At 32.1% G+C, this 23,428-nt stretch overlaps 1 protein-coding gene and 1 long non-coding RNA gene across 3 annotated transcripts in view; both read right to left on the bottom strand.

Annotated features, from left to right (window-relative positions):
- The window catches only part of LOC127554387 (uncharacterized), a 184,839-nt gene that overhangs the window by 5,639 nt on the left and 155,772 nt on the right, over positions 1–23,428 (bottom strand). The gene's annotated exons all lie outside the window — the stretch shown is intronic.
- On the bottom strand, positions 7,635–14,298 carry LOC127554386 (tumor protein D52-like). The gene has a single exon (XM_051985838.1). It carries the CDS (start codon positions 9,764–9,766, stop codon positions 9,269–9,271), a length of 498 nt encoding a protein of 165 aa, XP_051841798.1. The 5' UTR covers positions 9,767–14,298; the 3' UTR covers positions 7,635–9,268.

The following is a 23,428-nucleotide window of genomic DNA, read 5'->3' as shown; positions in this document are numbered from 1 at the left end:
GATACAATATATGTGTGCAGAACCGAACAGTTCTCTTGTTGCACAGGAAGAACTGGATTCAGAAGGTAAAAATAACCTGGGAAGAAAAATAAAAATGCAAGCAGTTTACATTCATTTCCCAGTGTTCTTTCTTTGGGTGTAGCAATAGCAGAGTACAACTTAAGATTCATATGAAAAATTTAAACTGTTAGAAATTGAAATGATTTTCTCAATTCTTACTCATATTACTAATAATAACTAGTTTTGGTATTCAAATTACATGCTTTTTTGGGCAATTTGTATTTTTCTTAAAACTACAGCATGAAGATAGAACAATTTCATTTTGGTAATACATGTACTAAAATGCTGATTTGCTCAATCTAAGAAGTCCCTTTTGCTGGCATTTAAAAATCTACTAGTTTCCTGAATTTTATCACATTAACAAATTTTTGTTATTGTATTCAGCATAAAAATTGCTGTAAAAAATAAATCTCCTACTTCTAATTTCAAACAAATCTGCAAAGATTGATTTCATTGTATTAAAACCCAATTTCTATCTAAAACATATTTATTTCTTAAACAGTGGATCACTTTCAATCTTTTAAGTGGGGGCAATGACATTTCAAAAGAGCTATGCCAAGATTATGACTTTCTTTTAGTATGCAAAGGTGGGTATTGGTTTTGATTGATTTTTTAAAAAAAGTTCCTAAAGAAGGAACTTGTAAATTTACTGATCACTCAAAAAACAGAGAAGGGAGGAGTAACCTGCTTATAAGTCAATGAGAATGAGCTCAAGTCAAAGGATGGTAATTCTAAGTGCAATAAGAAAACTTTACTTCAAAAATGGAAAAGAGATTCAAGACCTCCAAGAGTTTATATTTTTGAAAATAAAACACTAAAACCAAGTAAATAATATACAACTTTATGATAATCACACAGTATTTATAATGCACATTAAGTACAAAAAGTTTATATTAAAATTTTAAATCAAAGTTATATTAACTCAATTATTTTAATAGCACCAAATTAAAAAAAAAAACCCAAAACAACAACATAAGACTATTATCAGAGGTAATCTCGATTAAAAATACAATAATGAAAATAATCAATGTTAATTATAAAATTGTTGAAGCCATGATAGTCTACAAATATTTGTTGAAAAGGATAAAAATCAGGTTTAAATATGAGCAAAGGCAATTTAATAAACATAAAGCTATAAGATAGTAACATATACACAATACACACTAAATCAAAAGTTAATCTTCTTCACATAAATTCTTTCAGTAATCAGAAGGACAAAAAATGATTTTCATTCTTTTTAATTCATTAAAACTTTGCTCTGCAATTAAAAGATTAATGTAAGTTTCCTAAAAAACTAAATAATGAAAAGAACTTTAGTCCTATTTTTTTTTTAAAAGGAGTATTAAGATTGAAAAGCTGCACATTGGTTGTAATTTACACCATAAGTAGATATCAATATTGATGAGAACACAGATTCTTGGAAATAGAAAAGTAGGGAAAACCAGGAAGTACACAAAAATATCTGTAAGAATTAAATGTCATCAATGGGAAATGTTACAAGATTGAATCTGAATGTTGCTCATATTTTATCAGAAACTTCTGGCCCTGTGAATGGACATAATGATTAGAGGGCAGTGCCATTGATACCATGACTTTTATTTAAAGAATCAGCTTTTAACAGTTTTTCTCACCACTTCTATGAGTTACCTTGCTTCTGTACTTCTCTGCAATTTTCCATCATGACCCAGGGCCAGGCACTTGGAGGTCTTCATATTATTATATATTTGCAGACAAAAAATCATATTAAATACAACTGGAAGTGTGATACAATTAATCCAAAATTAATTATATACAGCTAAGGTAGCCATTAGGGGAAATTTTATACTTGTGAATATGTGTATTTAACAAAAAGGAAGACTAATAAACTTGGCATATAATTTTTTTTTAACTTTCACAAAGAAATCTTTATTTCAAAAGTATGCCAAAAGCAAGCATACAAATATTGATAATCCATTTCCACAGACAAAGCCATACCAGCTTATGTTCTCGAGAGGTAAAGAAGATTTAGCTCATAGTTTATCTCTGTTTCTAAATATTATTAATCCCACCAACTTCCTGTTCCAACGTCCTCTTCTACTTTTTGTCCCTGAATTCTCAGGACTTCCCTGATAGACTGGTTATAACATCTGGTATGGAATTCTAGGCTTCAATGTCTCTATGTCTTAAGTTTTTTTTTTTTTTTAAAATAACTTTTTATTGATAGAACCCATGCCAGGGTAATTTTTTACAGCATTATCCCTTGCATTCACTTCTGTTCCAATTTTTCCCCTCCCTCCCTCCACCTCTTCCCCCAGAAGGCAAACAGTCCTTTACATGTTGAATAGGTTACAGTATATCCTAGATACAATATATGTGTGCAGAATCGAACAGTTTTCTCGTTGCACAGGGAGAATTGAATTCAGAAGGTATAAATAACCCGGGAAGAAAAACAAAAATGCAAGCAGTTTATATGCATTTCCCAGTGTTCTTTCTATGGGTGCAGCTGCTTCTGTCCATTCTTGATCAATTGAAACTGAATTAGATCTCTTTATCGAAGAGATCCACTTCCATCAGAACACATCCTCAAACAGTATCATTGTTGAGGTATATAATGATCTCCTGGTTCTGCTCATTTCACTCAGCATCAGTTCATGTAAGTCTCGCTTGGCATATAATTTAAAAATTAGAAAATAAATAAAACAAGAAACAAACCAAAGGAACAAAACTTATTTCCTTAGTATAATTAAAAAAAAAAAAAAAGGATATTTAAAACCAAGAGTCACCTTTGAAAAAATCAGGGAGGTTTTCCCAATAATCAAGAGATACCTGTCATTTCTATTATTATTTGAGAAAGTAATAGCAATAATGGTTAAGTAAGAAGAGAACGAAAAAATTAAGGATATAAACAGAAAAAAGAGATGGAAGAATCATTGCTATGTAAACAATATAATTGTAAATATAAACTTTAGAGATCAATACATATATAAGTGACACAACTGATAGCTAAATTCCTGGAAATACAGTAAAGGAAAGGTTGGTTTAATCACTTTTTACTCTAAGTATACTTGCTTCTGACTTAAGTGGGGAACTTTCAGAACAGAAAAACGTAAGAATTAATAGTTGCTTTTAGACAAAATATCAAATTTTATTATTGGGTTTCATTTTTCTCTTAAAAATTTTTTTATATGTCCCTTTTTCTATCAGGAACTTTTTAAATTAAATTCCTGACCAGAAAAAAAAGTATGAGAACAGAACGAGGGGGAAGAGAACAAATAGCATTGCCCAACTCAAACTGATCAGTTGTGTTCCCAGTGGGCAAGTACTACTACTATCACTGATTATTTGTCCTTCATTCTCTCTCGATTTTCTAGTGTAACTGCAATAGCTAGAGTGTCCAGATCTATTTCAAATATTTGTTAACAATGGCTTTCTTTACTTTTACTGTTAAATAACTGGACATGATTTGAATTACTCATTATAGATAAATGCCTGCTTTTTGTTTTAGATAGATAAGTACACATTATCAAACTAAGGATATGTCCATTTATTCTGTTTTCTAATATTCTCAACTTAGATATTAAATTTTCAAAACTTCCTATATCTAATGATATATTGTTTTTTTAATTAATATAATTTATTATTTTTAGAATTTCCTAACACTGAAACAACCCTATATTTCAGGTAAAAATCCAATAATAAATCATTCATATTCAATTATATTAAAAACATTCAATTATAGTAACATGTTTTTAATTTGTTGGTGCTAACTACTAATATTTAAAAAATAATTCATTAGAGATATTACTTTAAAATTTTTTTTTCTGATACTTCGCTTTGGTTTAGGTATCAAGAACATATTTGTTCCACAGATAGAAATTTGTCATTTTTTTTCTTAATTTTATAAACACATTTATATAAAATTTGAATTAGTTGTTCTTTAAAAGTGGTGGAACTAACTTTTAAAATCCATCATATCTGGAGTTTTCTCTTGGGAATTTCATTTATGGCTTATGCAGTTTCTTTGATAATGGGCTATTTAAAATTTTAATTTCTTTTCATGTTCCTCTAGGACAATTCAGGGGTCCTCAAACTATGGCCCACCAGATGCAGCAGCTGAGGATGTTTATCCCTCTCACCCAGGGCTATGAAGTTTCTTTATTTAAAGGCCCACAAAACAAAGTTTTTGTTTTTACTATAGTCTGGCCCTCCAACAGTCTGAGGGACAGTGAACTGGCCCCCTATTTAAAAAGTTTGAGGACCCTTGCTAGGTTGTTCAATTGTGTCCAACTTTGTAACCTTCATTTGCGGTTTTCTTGGAAAACATACTAGGATGATTTACAGTTCCTTCTCATTTTACAGATTAGAAACTGAGGCAAATTATTGGCTACTTTATTAATTTTCTTTATTTCTTCATCTGTTGCGACTATTTTGGCAATTAGGCATTTTACTCTTTCTGATAAAACCAATTAACTAATTTTATTAGTTTTTGAGAAGTTATTTATCCATTAAATTTTTTGTTTTCAATTTTATGTGTTCATTTTCATAATTTTTATTTTGTTATTATCTGAAGGCTTTTGACTGTTGTTTGTTGGAATCTTTACAAAATGCTAACTCATTAGAGTTGATAGATTATTGATTTGATCTTACAAGAAGATGTTTCGGGCCAGAACCTGAAACAAGGTACTAAGTAGACCTAATTGATACAGTGCTTGTGTTTGCACCTTGACTCATTGGAGTTCACACATTTGGGAAATTTCAGGGTTTAGTATGAGATATCTGAATTCACACCTCCCTTGAAGCTCTTAGGGCCAGAGAGCAATATGGAAGAAAACCCATAATCCCTCTCTCTCGTATCCCACAATTCCTCTCTCTTGTATAAAAGAAACAGAAAGAGGCTCTCGGACAGATTTCAGCAGAATTACACCAGAAGCCCTCTCTCTGAGGCAAGAGAGATCTATTCTAGAATATTTTCCACTTGGCAGGCTGGTGGCAGAAGAAGAGTTTTTAGAGGAAGAAGCTACGAGTCGAGAGTTCAGTGAAGACTGAGAAGGCTCTCTCAGAGGCAAGACCGATTCAACTTGGTGCTGGCTCTGGAGACTGAAGAAAGCAGAGGCAGAGGCTGAAGGACAAAACCTTTGGATTTGGAGACATTCGGAGGGAGCTCTTGGAACCAAACAGAGAGAGGGATTATGGGTTTTCCTCCCAGAGTGCTCTCTGGCCCTAAGAGCTTCAAGGGAGGTGTGAATTTACAAAGTTACAAAGTTTACTTTGTGAATCTGGCAAACATGTGAACTCCAATGAGTAAGGGTGCAAACACAAGCATTTTATCAATTAGTTCTACTTAGTACCTTGTTTCAGGTTCTGGTCCAAAACATCTTCTTGTAAGATCAAATCAATAATCTATCAACTCTAATGAGTTAGCAGTTTGTAAAGATTCCAACAGTTGTTTTTCATGTTTCTTAGTTGTATAATTCATTTCTTTCTCAATTTTCATTAAATGTTTGCACATATAAATGTTGATCAAGGATTGCTTTCACTGAGTACTTCTAATATGTTATCTTAGTGTTATCACTGTCTTAGATGAAATTAAGTATTTTTCAATGATTTAAAAAAAAAAAATCCACCAAATCTTTAGGCCTGAATTATTCGGTCTCTATTTAAACTAGAATCTTTTCATTAAAGACAATTCAGTGATCAATTTTTATTGCTTTGTGGTCATAGAAAACTTTTGTTTCTACTTTTTTCCATTTGTTCATGGGGTCTTAATGCTCTGAGACATGAGCAATTTTGGAAAGGGGTCATGAAAAACTGATAAAAACCGAGTTCTTTTGAGTCTCCTTCATTAATTAACATGAAATAATTATATCTAATTTTTCTCAATTCTACTCATATTCTTAATTTTTTTTCTTAAAAAGATTCTTTTCTAAAAATGAAAAGAATACATATTAAGGTTTTTCAACACTTCTAGTTTTATTCCTATTCATTCTTGAAATTAAACTCGTTTTTCCTTTAGTATTTAAATATTTCACCTATCACGAGATTAGGTACTGCCTTTATTTCATTATTTATGATGACATAAACAATATAGCTAAATTGCTTTATCTTTTTAATCATGCCAATTTTTACTGAAGCTTTGTTTGAGGTGATATTAAATCTTTGCTCCCCACCAAAATAAAAAACCAAAACAAACCCTAGAAGGGTTTGAGGACCCCTGCTAGGTTGTTCAGTTGTGTCCAACTTTGTAATCTTCATTTGGGGAAAACAAAACAAAACAAAACAAAACAAACAAAAAACCCAAACTGTTAAGATTCTGGTTTCTTATTAATTTTGCTACCTTCTTTCATTTTATAAGTTCATTTAACACATGGTTTATAATCAACGATTTACTGCATCCTCTTATACTATTTTCCCAATTAGTCCTCCAACACCCTTTACAAAAAAAAAAAAAATCTGTGAACCAATATTATAAATCTATAATTGAAATGGCACCAGTTCCTTTTCCCTCTTTGTTTCTTCTTTTGATGTTAGATTATTCTCCTCTTTCTTTAACTCTCCTCTTAAAAGCTATCTGTCAGGGTCTCTATCTGTTTTCTAAGGCAAATTATGTATGTACATCCATATTCAACTCTGCTTAACCTAGTTCAAATATTTCTTGTATCCTCTTCTTCATATTTGTATCCTCTTCTTGTTTACCCTAATTATTGGAAATTGTACCTACTTTTTGTTACTTCTTCCCAAGTATATTCTTTCATTCCCGTTTTCCTACTTGCTGGGAAAACTAATGATAATGATCCAAGTTCTTCCCTCTTACTTGATTTTATTTTTTCAAGGAGTCAACTACTTGAGCAAATTTTTTTTTAATTAAAAAAATTCCTAATTTAAAGGCAAAAAAAAAAAAAAGGTGGGGGAAGAATATTCCCATTTATAGATAGAACAGAAAATGAATATTAGAAGCAAAACTATGAATAGTAAGTATAGTTTAATTTTTTTAAAAAGCATATAATTAAACATATTACTTTCAAAGCTGTCCTGTTTGCCTGTGTTTCCATCTGAACTTCCTTCTATTATCTTCTGTGCACTTAAAATATGATTCAATTATCCTCTTTTCATTTTTGGGAACACCACCACTAGCTCCTGTCTTTCTACAGTGTCCTTCCAATAGAAGGGAATAAAATATAATTCTTGTAACAAAAAAGCACAAATAAAATAAATCCATACTTTGTTATGTGTAAATAATGTCACATGCTGAATCTGAGGCCATCACTCTTCTAACACAATGTCAATTAAAATTCTTCCCCCCAGCCCCGCTTCTGTGATCTTCTCTATCATTTCACTGCTCACAAATTTTTTCCCATTCATAAGTGAAAAACTTATTTTCTTTCTTGATCCTATAACTTAAATATGTTACCTTTTATATCTAGGTGATCTGTCAATTTGGAGCTTATTAATAAGGTAGTGTGAGATCTTAGCCTAAAAGTAACTTCTAGCATGCTGCTTTCCAGTTTGGATTTTTTTTTTTTTTAAATAGCAGTTTTTGTTGAATGACTGCTAACCACAGTACATGGAATCTTTCGGTTTATTGAACTGTGACTATATTTGCCTGCTTCTTTTATGTTTGAAGTATAATTAATTACTCTAACTTTACTATGTTTTTGATGATTACTCCTTTGCAGTATAATTTGAGATCTGGTACTACTTGGCTTGTTTTCCTTATTTTTTTTTTTTCTTTCATTAGTTTTGGGTTAAGACTTTCCATTTTCTGTTCTGAGCAGTTTATTTTCATTCTAATTTCTTCCTCCAAAGGTCTTATTTCAATTCTAATTTAGGTTTGTAACCTTGGCTTGATTTATATTAGTTTTATATACAGTCCTTACGGCCAAGGGATTTTTTTTTTTCCTTTTATATTTAATGTAGAATTTCTCTTTACTTCAGAGTTAATTTCTTGTATTTCTTTAATTCATAGTATTTCTTTACCAAATTCATCTTTCTCAATTTATATAATTAACCTCTGTTTCAGGATTATACCTTTGTGCTTAGATCTGAACCTATGACTTGGCTGACAGGTAGTTCCCTCTATGATCTAGATGAAAACTATCTCTGCCATACAGGATATAGTGGCTAGTTCTGGGCTTTGCAGGAAGGAATCCTGCCTTCTAGTTCTTTCTTCAGACATTTGAGCTTAGGTTTTAGGTTCTGCTTGGTCTCAGTCTCTTTCTGGCACAGTGCCCGATAGGGAGTTGGGTCCAGCCTTTCATGTGACCCTTACAGGCAACAATTAGACACTGTCGATTCAGCCACTTGATGGGCTCCTGTAAAATCCCTAGTGTTTGTGCTTCAGAGGTGCTCTTTTGGCTCTTATACTATGGCTCTCACAGCCTGCTTTGGAACTGTTTTTATGAGCACCATGGGAGTCTTTTCAGTCACTGTGTCTACTGCAGGGGTGCCTGAAAATTGAAGGCTTCTGCTTTCCCAAAAATGCTTTTGGCATTTTTCTTGGATAGAATGGATGATTTTGTAGCTGCTTCTCTGGTTGCCTTAATGTTGTTCTTTCTGGTGCATTTTTTGAAATTTACTGGAGTATTTTGGAAGGATTGGGCTCTTCTAGTAACTTTTACTTTGTCATCTTAACTAAGAAATACAAACAAGAAATCATAGTGATCTATTAACTGTTAAATCTAATAGGCTTTTCTTAGATTTACTTGACCTTTGTGCTGCATTTATTACAGCTGACTAGAATTGTCAAACTCTAGACTTATGAAAATGTTCTGCAAAACTCCTGAGTTCTTGGGGCAGTTAGTTGTTACAGTGGATAGAGCATTGACCCTGAAATCGGGAGGACCTAAATTCAAATCTGACCTCAGACACATAACACTTCTTAGCTGTGTGACCCTGGGCAAGTCATTTAACCCCAACTGCCTCAGCAAAAACAAACAAACAAACAAACAAACAAAAAAAAACCCAAACCAAAAACTCCTCTGAGTTCTTAAAAACCAAATGAAAATATGATACTAGAAAAATGATGCTAATTTGTAGTTTTCTAAGTTACTATATAGTCACTAGGGAATCCATTTCTATTTAAGTTTTATATTGGGCGCCCTTCGATCTTCCCTTCTTAGGGAAGCACTATTTAAAGAGCAAACAAATTACATTTTAGGATGTTTAAGATTATCATTATGAAAAATGACTATTTTTTCTGGAAAACTCAGTTGAATGATCTGAGAAATTATAATTATATATTTTCTCCCCCAACTTTAGACTTTAAGTTCTCAACTTTTTCTTCAAATGATTTGAAAGTAGGTGAGTTTTTTACATCTTCAAGCTTTTTGGTGATGACAGACCCAACAGAAGAAAAAGCAGCTGAGGCCTTCTGTCCAGCCTGAGACAAAGTTTCTGAAGTCTTCTTATATGCAGATGTGGCTGTCACATCTTGCCAGCCTTTGGCAATGTTCTGCCTTAGTTCTTGTAATGAATTGATTCCAAGTTTCCTCTTGATCTCGGCTAGATGCTTCTCCTTGGCTGCTAACACCTGAGATAAAGTCTGTATTTCCTCTTCTACCTTTGCAAGTTCCTTTCTTAGTTCTTCCTGTTCTTCCTCTGATAAGGTCTCTGTAGCACTGATGGTAGCAACAGCATCATCCCCTTCTTCAGATACTTGATCCATTTTCAGTACACCCAAGTTAATTAAGAGTAGTTTAGTTTTATTTGGCTTTCTCAAAATTTTACTCATTCTATAGATGAGGAAATTGATATCACTTTCAAGATCACACAGGTAGTGTCAGTGATGAGATTTTTGACTCCAAATCCAAAGGTTCTGTCCTTCAGCCTCTGCCTCTGCTTTCTTCAGCCTCCAACCAACACAGAGATGGAATGTCTCTCTTGTCTCCTTCTGGAGAGCCCAGCCACCAACTACAGTGGTGTGAGATGAAGATGAATCTGGTTGTCCACTGAACTCTCACTCGTAGCTTTATCCTCTGAAATCTCTTTGTCTGCCACCAGCCAGCCAAGTGGAAAAAATGTATTCTCTCTTGCCTTGCCTCGGAGAAAGGGCTTCTGGCGTAACTCCAATGAAATCTGACCGAGAGCCCCTGTCTGTTTCTTTTATCCAAGAAGGAGGAATTGTGGGATACGAGAGAGAGGGATTATGGGTTTTCTCCCATAGTGCTCTCTGGCCCGAAGAGCTTTAAGGGAGGTGTGAACTCCCTTGAAGTTAGAAAGTTTACTTTGTGAAGCTAGCATACTTGTGGACTCCAATGAGTAAAGGTGTGAACACAAGCCTTGTATTAATTAGTTCTACTTAGTACCTTGTTTCAGGTTCTGGCCAAAATCTTCTTGTAAGATTAGATCAACTCTAATTAGTTAGCAGTCTGTAAGGATTCCAACAGTTGATTAATTCTCTTCTTCTGGATATTCTTTCAAATTTTGTGAATTTATTACAATATTCTCTTTTTGTTATCCTCCCACTTACTTATATACTTATTCTCCTTTGTTATGACATCATCCAAATCCCCTAAATGTGAGTGTTCTACAAGGACATCCCTATCTTGTAGCATTTTCTCTCTAGTAATTTTCTCTTGGTTATCTTATTAGTTCCAGTTGATTTATAATCAATTATATGAAGACAACTTAGAGCTTGTACATGTCTAGTTCCAGTCTTGCTCCTGAGATTTAGTCCTACATCACCAACTGTGTTTGGTTATTTCAATCAAGATGATTGGGACACATCTCAACCTGAACATATTCAAAACATAACCTCTTCTACCCAGAAATCTACCTTTCATCCAAATCCTCCTATTTCTATACAAGGGTCTTTTTTCCAACTCTTAGGTTTGTACTTTCACTTTCCTCCCTAACTGTCCTTCCCTTCCCCCTCTCATGTATCCAATAAGCTGATAATTCTTGCATTTCCTACTTCCACAATGTTTTTTTCTTTCCTGCTCTCTACTTATAGCCATCATCTTTTTGCAGCTCCCAATAGCAAAACAATCTCTTCTTAACAATTCCCCTTTTGCTCCTTACTCAAACTCTTTTTTACATTTCTAGAATTTTGTCTTTGAAAGTTTCCCTTCTCTCTTAGGTTGACTTTTCCTGTAGTATTTTAGTTAGGAGATACTATTTTTTCTCTGAACCCTTTCCAATCTATTTTCCCAAAATTCAGAACCCATGTAATAATTCTTGACTTTCCTTTTCTTTTCTGAAATAAACTGTAACATAGTGTGATCACTTCTTCCCAAAATTTCCATCATTTGTACCAATCACAATTTCTTCTCCATTGTTAAGAATTGGATCCAGAACAAAGTTACTTTCTATTGGTTCTTTTATTTTCTTTTTTTTAGAATGAAATGAACTTTAGGAGAAAACATCAAGAAATCATTAGGCACTCTGCTTTGACTTAAGGATGTACAGGTATCTAAGTTTATAAATGACATGCCAGGATTATTTCCCCAGCTCCTCAATGACATAACAAAATTGCTTCCCCTGATTATATTTCATATAATTTCCTCTAGACTTATCCCCTCTATTTCATAGATTTTCTTACAGAAGCAGATATTTTTTGCTTTTTTGACTTAGTTTTGTTTTTACATTGAAAAATTCCCCCACCTCTTCAAATGGGTAGGGTTGTTTTCTTATATCAAATCTTTGTGATCTGGCTTCCTCTTTATAATTTTCCAACATATACTTTTCATTGATTTGAGACAGTTGGTCTTTTCATTTATATCGTTATGTCACTATTTTTTGCTTTTTTTCTAAGTTCCATCTTATTTGTCCATTCTTTATAAAATAGTAAATACTTCATTATTTTCATATACCATAATTTGTTTATTCTCCAATTAATGAGAATTTACTGTGTTTCTAAATTCTATTGTTATAAATATTTTGGTATATGTGAGTTTTTTTTGTCAGTCATCTCCTTGGAGTATTTTTTAATACAAAAAGCCATCCTTCTTCAGTGGCCTTTTAACTTTTCCTTGTCATTCTGAATAAATAAAATTATTTTTAATCATTCTGATAAAATATTCATAGAGGAATTCTAGTTTATAAAAAATCTAATTTTTAGTGAAAAATTTTAAGTCAAATCACTTTCCTCATGTGCAGTTCATTTTGCCTATTGCTCATATTTTGTGCTTTTGTGAATAAGCATATGCAGGATTAGGATTTTGATTTTTTTTTTTTGTCTCCTGTGAATTTTTGGACTTTACATCTATTTCTGTTTTTCCTACATAGTTATTGTTCTCTGCCTAACATGGCTTGATGGATATAATAGAGGCAGATTTTGACCTTATATTTTCTATTCAGTTTTAAATCCTTTTGATATTTTGACATTAGTCAAGTATATTCTTATTAGTACTTATTAGATACACTTTCACTGGCCAAGAGCTTGGTATTTCTACATTTTAAGCCATGACTTAGAAATTCAAAACCAATAATTCTATTAACATTATAATCTTAAATAGGTATCAACTCTCCAAATGTGCTTTTTATCTTCTAAATTCCTTGTCTTTAATGGCAGAAATGATAAAAATTCCATGCACTTCCATGATCTCCATTATTGACCAAAACTTAATTACCTGTTAGTGCCTTCTAGAATTCTATTAAGATTTATCATGAAAAGTGGGTTATAATCACGTGTTCCTTAATTTTACAAGTTATAAATGGTTCTCTATCAGTTCTTGGAAACATGTCTCTAGAAAGCAACAGACCCCTCTCTATTATTGTTTTTGATTGTGCAAAAAGCTTCTGTATTCCTTGGCAGGGATTTACCAATCATGCTGCTACTAGTCTTTTTGACAAATTCTTATTGTTATTTGAAATAACATGAGTCTTTATTATTCCTGCTTCCTCCTAAACTTATTCAATTTCCTTTTTTTTTCCAAAAAAGACCAAACCTTTCTTTTTTTTTTTTTTGAAGTTAGCATTAATTTCTTTGTTGCATCATAATCATTTTTACATATATTTTCCCCACTCAACTACATGAACTTGCCCATATGATGAAAAAAAAAGTTAGGCAAAACCAATTAATACAACAACTATATCAGACATCACCAGTGATCATTTATATTCAGGAACCTGTATTTCTACAAAAAAAAATAAGGAGAAAGAATATCCTATTGCTTTTCTAGGATCAAGATTGGTTGCTATAATCACCATTGGATTTGCTTCATTTTAGGATATTTTTCATCTCTACTTTAATGAAATTACTATGTATATAATTTTATTGCTTCTTATTCCACTTTGGATCATTTCATACTGATCTTTCCATGCTTCTCAGAATTCTTCAAATTGTCCTTTGTTATAGTACAAAATTATACTTCACTAATTTATATATAATTTATACATAAAATATATACAGATGGTCTATTATGTGATAACGTATGTGCTACACACATACACACACACACCGAAAAACAAAACAAAACAAAACACCTGCATTTAGAGTCAGATGATTTGGTGCACATCACAGTTTAGTACCATTTATTCTTAGAGGAGCTAGGTAATATGAGGAAAGAATACTGGGCCTGGAGTTGAATAGATCTGAGTTGAAACCTGGATTAAGATATTTCCTAGCTGTGAAATCCTGGGCAAGTCACAACTTCTATTTACCTCAATTTCCTGAACAGAAAAATGGGAATAATAATAGTCACTGAATCCTAGAATTTCTGTGAAAATTAAAGAGATGATATTTGCAAAGTGCTTAGCATAGTTCCTGGCACACAGTAGAAGTTATATTAAATGCTAACTGCTGCTACTCCCACCACCACTGTAAAACTAGATTAGTTACTTTATCTCTTGGGGCCTCCATTCTTAAGTGAGGAGAGTAGAACAGTTTGCAAGGTTCCTGATAGCTCTAAATTTAGGACCTATGACATCTATTGTTATGGGCCAGAACTCTGAAATAAGGATTCTTACAAGGTGCTAAGTCAGTGGAATTAATAAAGACAATGGTTATCTAGTTTAGCATGGGGATTAATAGTTCTCTAGTTCAGTACATGTACTTAGTACTTAATATAGTTCTACAAGATGCACACCTATGATAATGTAATTATAATAGAGAATATAAGCTGGGAGCCTCAGCCAGGAGCAGAGCCAGACACAGAAGGGACTCAGAGCCAGATTCATTCACTCCATCTCACACCACCGTGGTGGCAGGCCTCTTCTCCTTCCCTCCACTGAAACCAAAATCCAGAAGACCACTAAGAAAGCTAGCCTGGGCCCCAGGCAAGGAAACTAGATTGTGAAGGAGATAATAAAGGATTTGGACTTTAACACCTGGCTATTCTAGTGGTGGGCTCCCAAGACTTCCAGAAAACTAACAAGAACACTACAATCTATAATCTTTTTATCTTTACATTAAGGATCTGGATATCATTTGCAGAGATGAAAAGTGAAGCCATGTGAATGCATGCAAGTATCAGACCACTATCACCAAAATTTACTGCAAACATCATTTGCCCAGACTGCTTGCTGTGCTTATTTTATTTGTGTAACCTTATTTTTGCATAAACCTAGAATGATTTTCCAGAGGAAGCATCTCTAGAAGATTCTTGCTACATAAGTGAAGGATGCACTAGTCCTAATTAGTCGAATGTTGAGACCAAATGCTAAAGATGGTACATATAAGGGACATATGATTTTACATTGTTGGAGGACCTTAAGAGAAGCAAATGTAGATATTATTAAAAATGGTAGATATTCTGAAGGAAGTCCAGATAAAGAGATATTGATGATAAACCGGTCCTTTGATTTCCAGAATCTATCACCCTAAAGAGTGCTAAGAATAGATTTTCTCTACTCAGATCAGACTTTTTCTCCTAATTGGAGCTGAAATCTTAGGTAGCTCCCAATCAAAAAGCTCATTTACTCTAATGTATTCACTTATCTATGCTAATATTTATTATTTCCTCTATTTCTATTTATTACTTACTTTAATGAAGAGGTTTACTGTCTATTCATGATATTCTTTTGGGTAACCAGAGCTGAGAGAGAAGGTTAAGCTGGTAATTATGTGATTATAAACTAAATATAAAACTTCCTTTTTGATTGATAAGGGAAAATACAATTTATCCTGACATATAATAACCCTACACGAAAATATGGTTCTATCCCTTATAACCCAGGTGGAGATAGAAAAGATATAGGAGGAGATATAGAAAGATAATCAAGACAAGGTGGGCCTACGATCCTGCCTTTCTTACCCCCACTAGAGGCCCCTGGGTACTGGTTATGAGGCCTGTAAAGAAGGAAATCTGGCTTCCTTGGAGACCAGGTGGATCAGATCCAAGGTCAGATATCTATACATAGAAATTAATAATACAATTCCATTTATAATTAGAGAGCAAATGCATGTTTTTCATAAACTTTTTATTTAATAAAATTTAATAACATTTTCTCTTATTTCCTGTGATCTTCCTTATCTCATGTTTGGTAAAACAAAACAAAACAAAACAAAACACTTTCATCATATCTGATTGTCAAAACTATCTCCTCCAATATGTTATGATATGACCTTTAAATCATGGATACTAACAATATTCTCATTTCATTCTGACTAGAACTTTGGACTTTGTTCCCAGGATACCAAACTCTGCTAAGTGAGATTATATCTAACCTTGTCAAGAAGCAAGTATCTACACCAACTCCACTTCTACTTTATGCTATGTGCACTCAGGGCTAACTCTCATTCTTCTTCCACTGGAAACTTGGACTCTCTTGTCTCTAGGACAACTAGATCTAACATGTGATCTTTCATCTTAACTGTTCGGCAACAAAGCTTCCAAGTCACTTCTAAGTCATCTCCAATTATAGTGTGTGGCAACTCTCTCTTTTTCCAGCTCTTCTTTTTGTTGTTGTCTTCCTCTGGAGCAATGTCTGGGTTATTCAGAAGTGAAATAGTACTTAGTTCACTTTTGGATACTTAGTAAGTGCTTAATAAATGCTGAATTTTTCAATCAATTTAGAGAATATACTCATTTGGAAATAATTTGGATATGATAGATGTTGACTTAAAACTATTAACTATCAGTTTATCTTCCTTCAGGTTTCTTAGCAGTTTTTATGAAATAGTGAGTCTGTAGCCCAAGAAGTTATCCTCGGATATAATGAACACTTGGCTATTATGTTTCATTGCTTCTGGGTCTGGTATACTTAATCTTATCCATTCATCAACTATTTTATTTATTCACCAGTATAAAAGAATTCTGATGATTATTATTTTACATTAGCTTGAGCAATGTTACTTACTGCTAGGCCCCTTTCATTCCTAACTAATTTTTTTCTTCTTTTGAAATTCTTAATCTTTTCCCCTCCAGATATATTTTATTACAATTTTATCTAGCTCTATGCAGGGGTCCTCAAACTATAGCCCGTGGGCCTGATGCAGCAGCTGAGGACGATTATTCCCCTCACCCAGGGCTAATTTTATGTCTTATTTAAAGGCCCAGAAAACAAAGTTTTTGTTTTTACTATAGTCTGGTCCTCCAACAGTCTGAGGGGCAGTGAACTGGCCCCCAATTTAAAAAATTTGAGGACCCCTGCTCTATAGAGTATGCTTTTTGTAGTTTGACTGGTATGGCACTGCATCTCTTAATTTAGTCAGTCATTTTGATTATACTGGCATAGCCTAAGGATGGGCAATTAATAAATCTTCAATTATTTGTCTTACTTTATTTCTATAAAGTATATTCAGTAGTTGTATCCACATTATTATTTCTAAGTAAATGAACTCCAAGGTATATGTAGTTATTTTGAATGTAAACTCTTTCCTTGCCCCCAACTCATTCTGTTTTGAATAGCAGTGAACTGAAAAGATTGATGATTTCTATGAGGTTATTTTGTACTTCTTGCTATTTTACTTAAGTTGGTAATTGAATTCGTTTTTTTTTTTTTTTATTTTTATCTGTAAGGTTTAATAAATAAAACATCACACCTACCAAAACAGTAATTGTTTTTTCTTTATCTATGCTAGTTCATTCAACTTATTTTTGCTTACTTTACTTTTCTAGCTAGCAATGCTAAAAATATATTAAATATAAAGTGGTAACCATGAACATCCTTGCTTTATCTCTGATCATATTTGAAAGGCCTCTATCATTTCTTCATTATAGATAATGCTAACTACAGGATTTAGAATGATACTATTTACATGTTAAGAAAAGGTCCAATTATTCATATCTTTGGTGTTTTAAAAATATATTTAAATTGGTGTTTTATTTTGAATCTTTTTATTGAGTGATTTGGAACATTCATATGGTAAATTGTGAATCATCTTTTGCAAACTGTCAGTTTATTTCTTTTGACAAAGATTCTACTTTGAATTTACTGCAGGTTATGTAATGTTGATTTGAACTGAATTTTGCTAAGACTGTCTTCTAATTCCAAGAGCTCTAACAAAATAAGGAATCCTTTATTATTAAAAATAAATGATTTAAATGTTATGAGACTTATTGAATGTTAATTTGTTGAGTTCAATTACTTTTCTTTCTTTTTATCCAGCCCATTTCATAGGTTTGATTCTTTTTTGCGGGGTTAGTACTAACTTGCTTTGGTGATTGTTGCTCTCTAATATACTTTAAAGTCCAGCACTCTTTTTCTTCCTTCATTTTTACCATTTTTCAGCATTTTCTTTGATATTCTAGACATCTCAACACAATACATGGAGTGCTAGAGTTAGACAAGAGTCTAAAATCTGAATCTTGCCTAAAATAATTATTAGTCATGTGACCCTTAGCAAGTCACCTAACTTCTTAGTCTCAGTATCGAGTATTAAATTATGAAATAGTGTATAAAAGTACTTCATGAATCTTAAAGTGTTTTATGAATATTAGCTATTATCATTGTTTCTTATTTGATTAGATGGCACAGTGGATAGAGAGCTGGGTCTGAAGTTAGGAAGGTTAATGTTCAAATCGGGATTCAAGACACTGAGCAGCTATGTGACCTTGGGCAAATCATGTAAACTTTGCCTGCCTCAGTTTTCTCAATTGTGAAATAAAGATAATAATGGCACCTCCCTAACAGTGTTTTTATTAAAATTACTTGAGATAGTACTTGTAATGTACTTAGCACAATGCCTAGCCATTCTCAAGCCCAATCTAGCTCCATAAAATATCTCTTTGGTAATTTGATTGGTATCATGCTAACTGTGGCAAATGTTTATGGTAACATTGGCATTTTTATTATATAAGCATGGCCCAGTCATGACTACAGAATATTCTCATTGATTTCTCTAAGAAGAATTTATTGACAAGTTCATTCAATTTCTTTGTTCTAAATAAGTCAGATGTTGTTACATTTTTAATAGTATTTGATGAATTAGCCAGTATACAAATAATGAAATGATATGAAAAAAGTTTTCTAAGATCTGCAAATTAAAGCAAAATCTTTCTAATTCATAAATAATAAAAACTGCAAATTAATACACCCCTAAAGTTTTACTTTACATTATTCAACAAGTATTTAACAAATATTATATTCTAGATACCATTCTATGTTCTGATAATGGAAAGAAAAAATGAATAGATAGACTCTTCCATCAAAGAGGTCACATTATAGTGTGAGAGATAAAATACAGATAGCTGTACAAAATGTGTATGTATGTGTATGATATACGTAGTGTATATATATCAACATATAAAAATGATATATTATATATTTATATATATCAACATATACACAAAATATCAACATGGACATATAAATATAAAAAAATCTGTATCACTATCTCTCGTATATCTAATCTCAATAGGCAATGGAAGGCAATGGCTATAGAAGAGATTGGGAAAGGCTTCTTTTAGAAAGCAAAATATAAGCTGACTTCTTAAGAAATCCAGGGAAGAAAGGAAGAGAATTTGAGGAAAGAGTATTCTTTCTAGGTATGGAGGGTCAATAAACAGCAAGGCATGCGTTAGAAGATGAAGTGTTTTGATAGAGAAACAGCAAAAAGGCCAGTGTAGCTGAATCACAGAATATGTGAAAGGGATGTTAAGAGTGGAAAGATAGGAAGGAAATATGTTGAAAAATGGGTTAAATCCCAAATAGGAGAGATTTTTTCCTGGAAGGGCAAATCACTGGAAATTACTGAGTAGGGAGAATGACATCGTTAAACTTGTGCTTTAGGAAAATCACTTTGATATAAAATTATGTAAAGGACAGATTGGAACTAGCTACAGAAAAGACAAGGAGACAAAATTAGAAATTTAATGCAAACATTATCAGTGAGATGTTAAGGATCCGTAAGGGTGAAGAGAAAGGAGCATAAACAAGAAATATTGTGAAGAGAGAAATAACAAGATTTGCAAAGAAATGGAATATATGGGGTCAGTGTAAGTAAGGAGTGAAGTATGACATGAAGGTTTTAAACCCAGATGACTTGCCGCAACAAAAAAAGGAAAGATGGGATCATCTTTCATTATTTTGAGTGAAGCACTGTGGGTGTCAAAGATTGCATATAATGTTGGATTTTCTTTGATGTTAGTTTTATGAAATATTTTTATTCTACTTTCTAAATTCTTTTATATTATAAAGATGGCTTTCTTTCTTTCTTTCTTTCTTTCTTTCTTTCTTTCTTTCTTTCTTTCTTTCTTTCTTTCTTTCTTTCTTTCTTTCTTTCTTTCTTTCTTTCTTTCTTTCTTTCTACCTATCTATCTATCTATCTAGCCATTTATATATATAACCATTATAAGAGATGGTTTCCTGGGAGAGTGAAGAGAAATACAGTGGGAAATGTTAGTGGCATATAAAACAAAAGATATAAATAAAATTTTATTCAAAAAACATGAAAGGTATTTTGTTCTAAATCTCTTATGTTTCCGTTGATATGATAATGGGGATTTTTATTTTTTTGTTACTAATATGATATGTTATAGGCATAGTTTTTACATTAATATTGAACCAACCTTGTATCCTACCTATAAATCCAACCTGGTCATAAAGTAACAGCCTTTTTGCTAACATTTTATTCAATCTTTTTGCATTGATATTCCTTAGAGATATTGTTCCTGCTTCAGAGGGATCCAAGATGGTTCTGGTTCTATTATTTTGAGTTAGTTTGAAGTTACCTGGCTTGTTCTACTTAAGAGTACCTATAAGTGTGTAGCTATTAATTACAACTCAAGCTGATTTTTTTTCTCCCTTTCTCTGAGGACTCACAGATTTCTGGCTGCTATCTTAAACAGTGCTCATCTAGATGAAGGAATATATTGTTATTTTTCTTTGGTATTCTTGATTATTAATCAGTCTTGTTCATTTTTGGCTAGATTTGACTGGAGTGTGTGTCAGACAGCTGGGCTCCTCTACATGTTTTAGGAAGCTATTTTAACTGGAAGCATATGTGTGTGTGTGTGTGTGTGTGTGTGTGTGTGTGTGTGTGTGTACAGTTATATCTATATAAATACAAATACACACCAAAAAAACTGCTGGGCCAACCAATAAACTGTCTTTCATTTTTGTTTAACTGGCAAGTTTAGTTCCTTTTGTGATTATATGCTTTCTGAATGATAAATTTTATTTCATTGCTTGAGTAAAAACTGGTAATAATCTGTAGCCTACATAAGACCACAATGCACTTGCCATTCTTCTTGTGTGCCACTATTTTTCATCTATGTATCTTTTCTCATGCATTTTACTAGACTAAAATTTTCTGCATTATTATTGATATATAATGTTCTGGGGTCCATAGAATGGACATATCATATCTAATGAGATAAATTTCGGGGGGGGGGGAAAGGTCCATGAACTTTCATGATAAAAAATTACATTGTTATTTTCAGTAACCTTTAACTCATATTTAGCATTTGCAACAAAACATTATTCAGAAAAGGGGTCCATAAACTTCACTGGACTGTTAAATGGGGTTCATGACACAGAAAAGTTGAGAACCCCTGATATATAAACAGAATCTAACAGAGGACTTAGATATAGGGAATTCTTCTATATGACCTCTATTAAGAAAACATGTTTTTGTAACATACATCTTCTAAATTATTTTTGTTACTGAAACTATGAAGGAATTCTATATATGTTCAGCATACTCAAGGGTGACAAAGTTATGGAGAAGAGCCTTTAATCCATTTTGCTCAAACAAATACAATATTAGTTTCAAATGAACAACAGAAACAGAAACAAATTCTATAACCTGAAATTTTACTTTGAATGTGATGATATGGTGAAATGTAAAAACTATTTTGAACAACTTCTTGTTCCAATCTCCTATTTTGATCAAGGATACTCTCAATACATTTTGTAGTTCATTTAATAGTATCAGATAAAATAAACTTGAGGATGAAATATCTATCCCGTGTCATTTTTGAAACATCAGTGAATAGGTTCACAAAACTGGTATCTAGGATAAAAAGGAGGTTGACTACATTAGTCAAAAAATATACCTTGAAGTCAATGAAAAGATAGACCTTGAATCTCCCAAAACTATGGATTTTTTCCAGTGAAGAACTAAAATCACATATATAAATGTTTAAGAACTTCTTTCACTTCATTTCAAGCACTGGATTAACATAGCAACATTAAAGCACCTTCAGTATTTTATACACTTACTTGTTAACAATTTCTGCTTAGATTTTTTTTTTTAAAGCAAACAAAGTAAATTTTAATTCACAATCTTTTTTTACCCCCTCCTCCCCCCAGCCTTAAAAGGTAGTCAAACTTGTAAGAGTTTCAAAGTGAGCAGAACCAGGAAAACTATATATATAATGATCATAAAACATGTAAAGGAAAATAATATTGAAATACAGCAGTATTCTGATCAATAAATACACTATTTATTTTGACAGAGGGCTTTTATTTGGGAAACAAAAGACAAGTAAGATGTTAGTGACAGAAATGCAAAAAAATAGAAAAAAATAAAATTATCATAACATTAAGTAATTCATAGATAAAAATAAAAAGTTTAGATGGGGACACTTTTTTTTTTACTAATGTGTTAAATTATATATCAATATCTATATGTTTATATGTATATATTTACACAAAGCACATGTTTACTTTTTTAGGCAATCATTCTTTTTCTTAATATGATATTTCTGTTGGGCAATTAAATTCATAATTAAAAAATAAAAACTTTTGAATTATATTCATTTGCATTTTTAACCCTCCCCCAAATTTTTATAACTTATTTTTTAAAACAAAATTGATAGCATTTTTATTTTTAAAAGTGAGTATTAATGAGATATTTTAGACTAATCAATATAAAAATGATCCATTTTTCTCAATAGCTTATTTTCTGATGTTTCTAAGTCTCAATACTGAAGGATAATTCTTTAGGATTTTCTTAAGTTTCTATGTTTCTATCTTTTATTTTCAAACTAAGGCTTTAAGATACACTGGAAAATTATTCTTAGATTGAGTACTATGAACTTAAAAAAATGTTTTTTCATATCATCCAAAGTCTTTGTCCATTTCTGGGTTTTGCAGGGGAAAAAAGCAAATTGTATTTATTTTGAAAGCGAGAAAGTGTTTTGTTTTGTTTTTTTGGCTTCAACATCAAACTTCAAAACTAAGATATGCTAGATGAGCTGACTTGAGTTTCTCTTTTCTTAGGTTTTGTAAATTGTTTTTCTGTACAGACTGTCATTTTTATCTAGATTGCTTTCTAATCTTTTTCCAGTTGAAGTAGTTTCTGATCTTGCTTTTCCATCTCAACTGTACCATCTGCCATTCTCTCTTCTCTCTTGATACTTGATATTTTCATAGTTTTGAGCTATAGCCATACTTCTGAATTTCATTCTATGCTGTGAAGATTCTTTAGCTATATGTAGGTCCCCTTTATCAATCATATTTTTAAAAATCAATTTAATTTCTTCTATCAACTTTTATATTATGCATGCTTTCTATCCAAACATTCACATCTTTTGTCACCTCAACTTCTTATGGATGTAACTTTGAAGCTGTTTTTGTGTATCTTTCTTTTAACATTCTCTTCCACCTTTTACTACTTCTCTTACTGCATCATATTTTGTATTTTATCAATCTCTTTGGTTTTCTCATCTTTTTGGTTTTAGTTTTGTTGTTAAGAGTTTCTAAGAAGTTTCTTTATCGCTTTATAGCATTTCTATCGCTATTCAGAGTTATTAAGACGTGATCTTGTTTTTATGATTCTCCCAAAATATTTTATAAGATCATAGAATTTCAAATTATAAAGGACTTTAGAAATCATCTAGTTCAATGTCCATTTTACCGATGAAAATACTGAAGCCCACAGAGGTTAAATTAACTCAGGTTTGATAAAAAGGTAAGTATAAGAACTGGAATGTGGAATCAGAATTTTGGACACCATTTCAAAACATCTTTTCACCAAAACACAATGTTAAATCACATTTAAATTTCCAAAGTTAAACCAGTGCTTTAAAAGATAAGTTTTATAAAAAAGATAGTTATTAGCCAT

Source organism: Antechinus flavipes, chromosome 3, assembly GCF_016432865.1.
Source record: "Antechinus flavipes isolate AdamAnt ecotype Samford, QLD, Australia chromosome 3, AdamAnt_v2, whole genome shotgun sequence".
Classification (NCBI taxonomy): domain Eukaryota; kingdom Metazoa; phylum Chordata; class Mammalia; order Dasyuromorphia; family Dasyuridae; genus Antechinus; species Antechinus flavipes.
The sequence above is the reverse complement of the archived record's forward strand: the minus strand, read 5'-3'. Positions and strand labels throughout refer to the sequence as shown.

Excerpts from the sequence above, each read along its gene's own strand:
- LOC127554386 (XM_051985838.1), bottom strand. The coding sequence starts at position 9,766 with ATGAGTAAAATTTTGAGAAAGCCAAATAAAACTAAACTACTCTTAATT.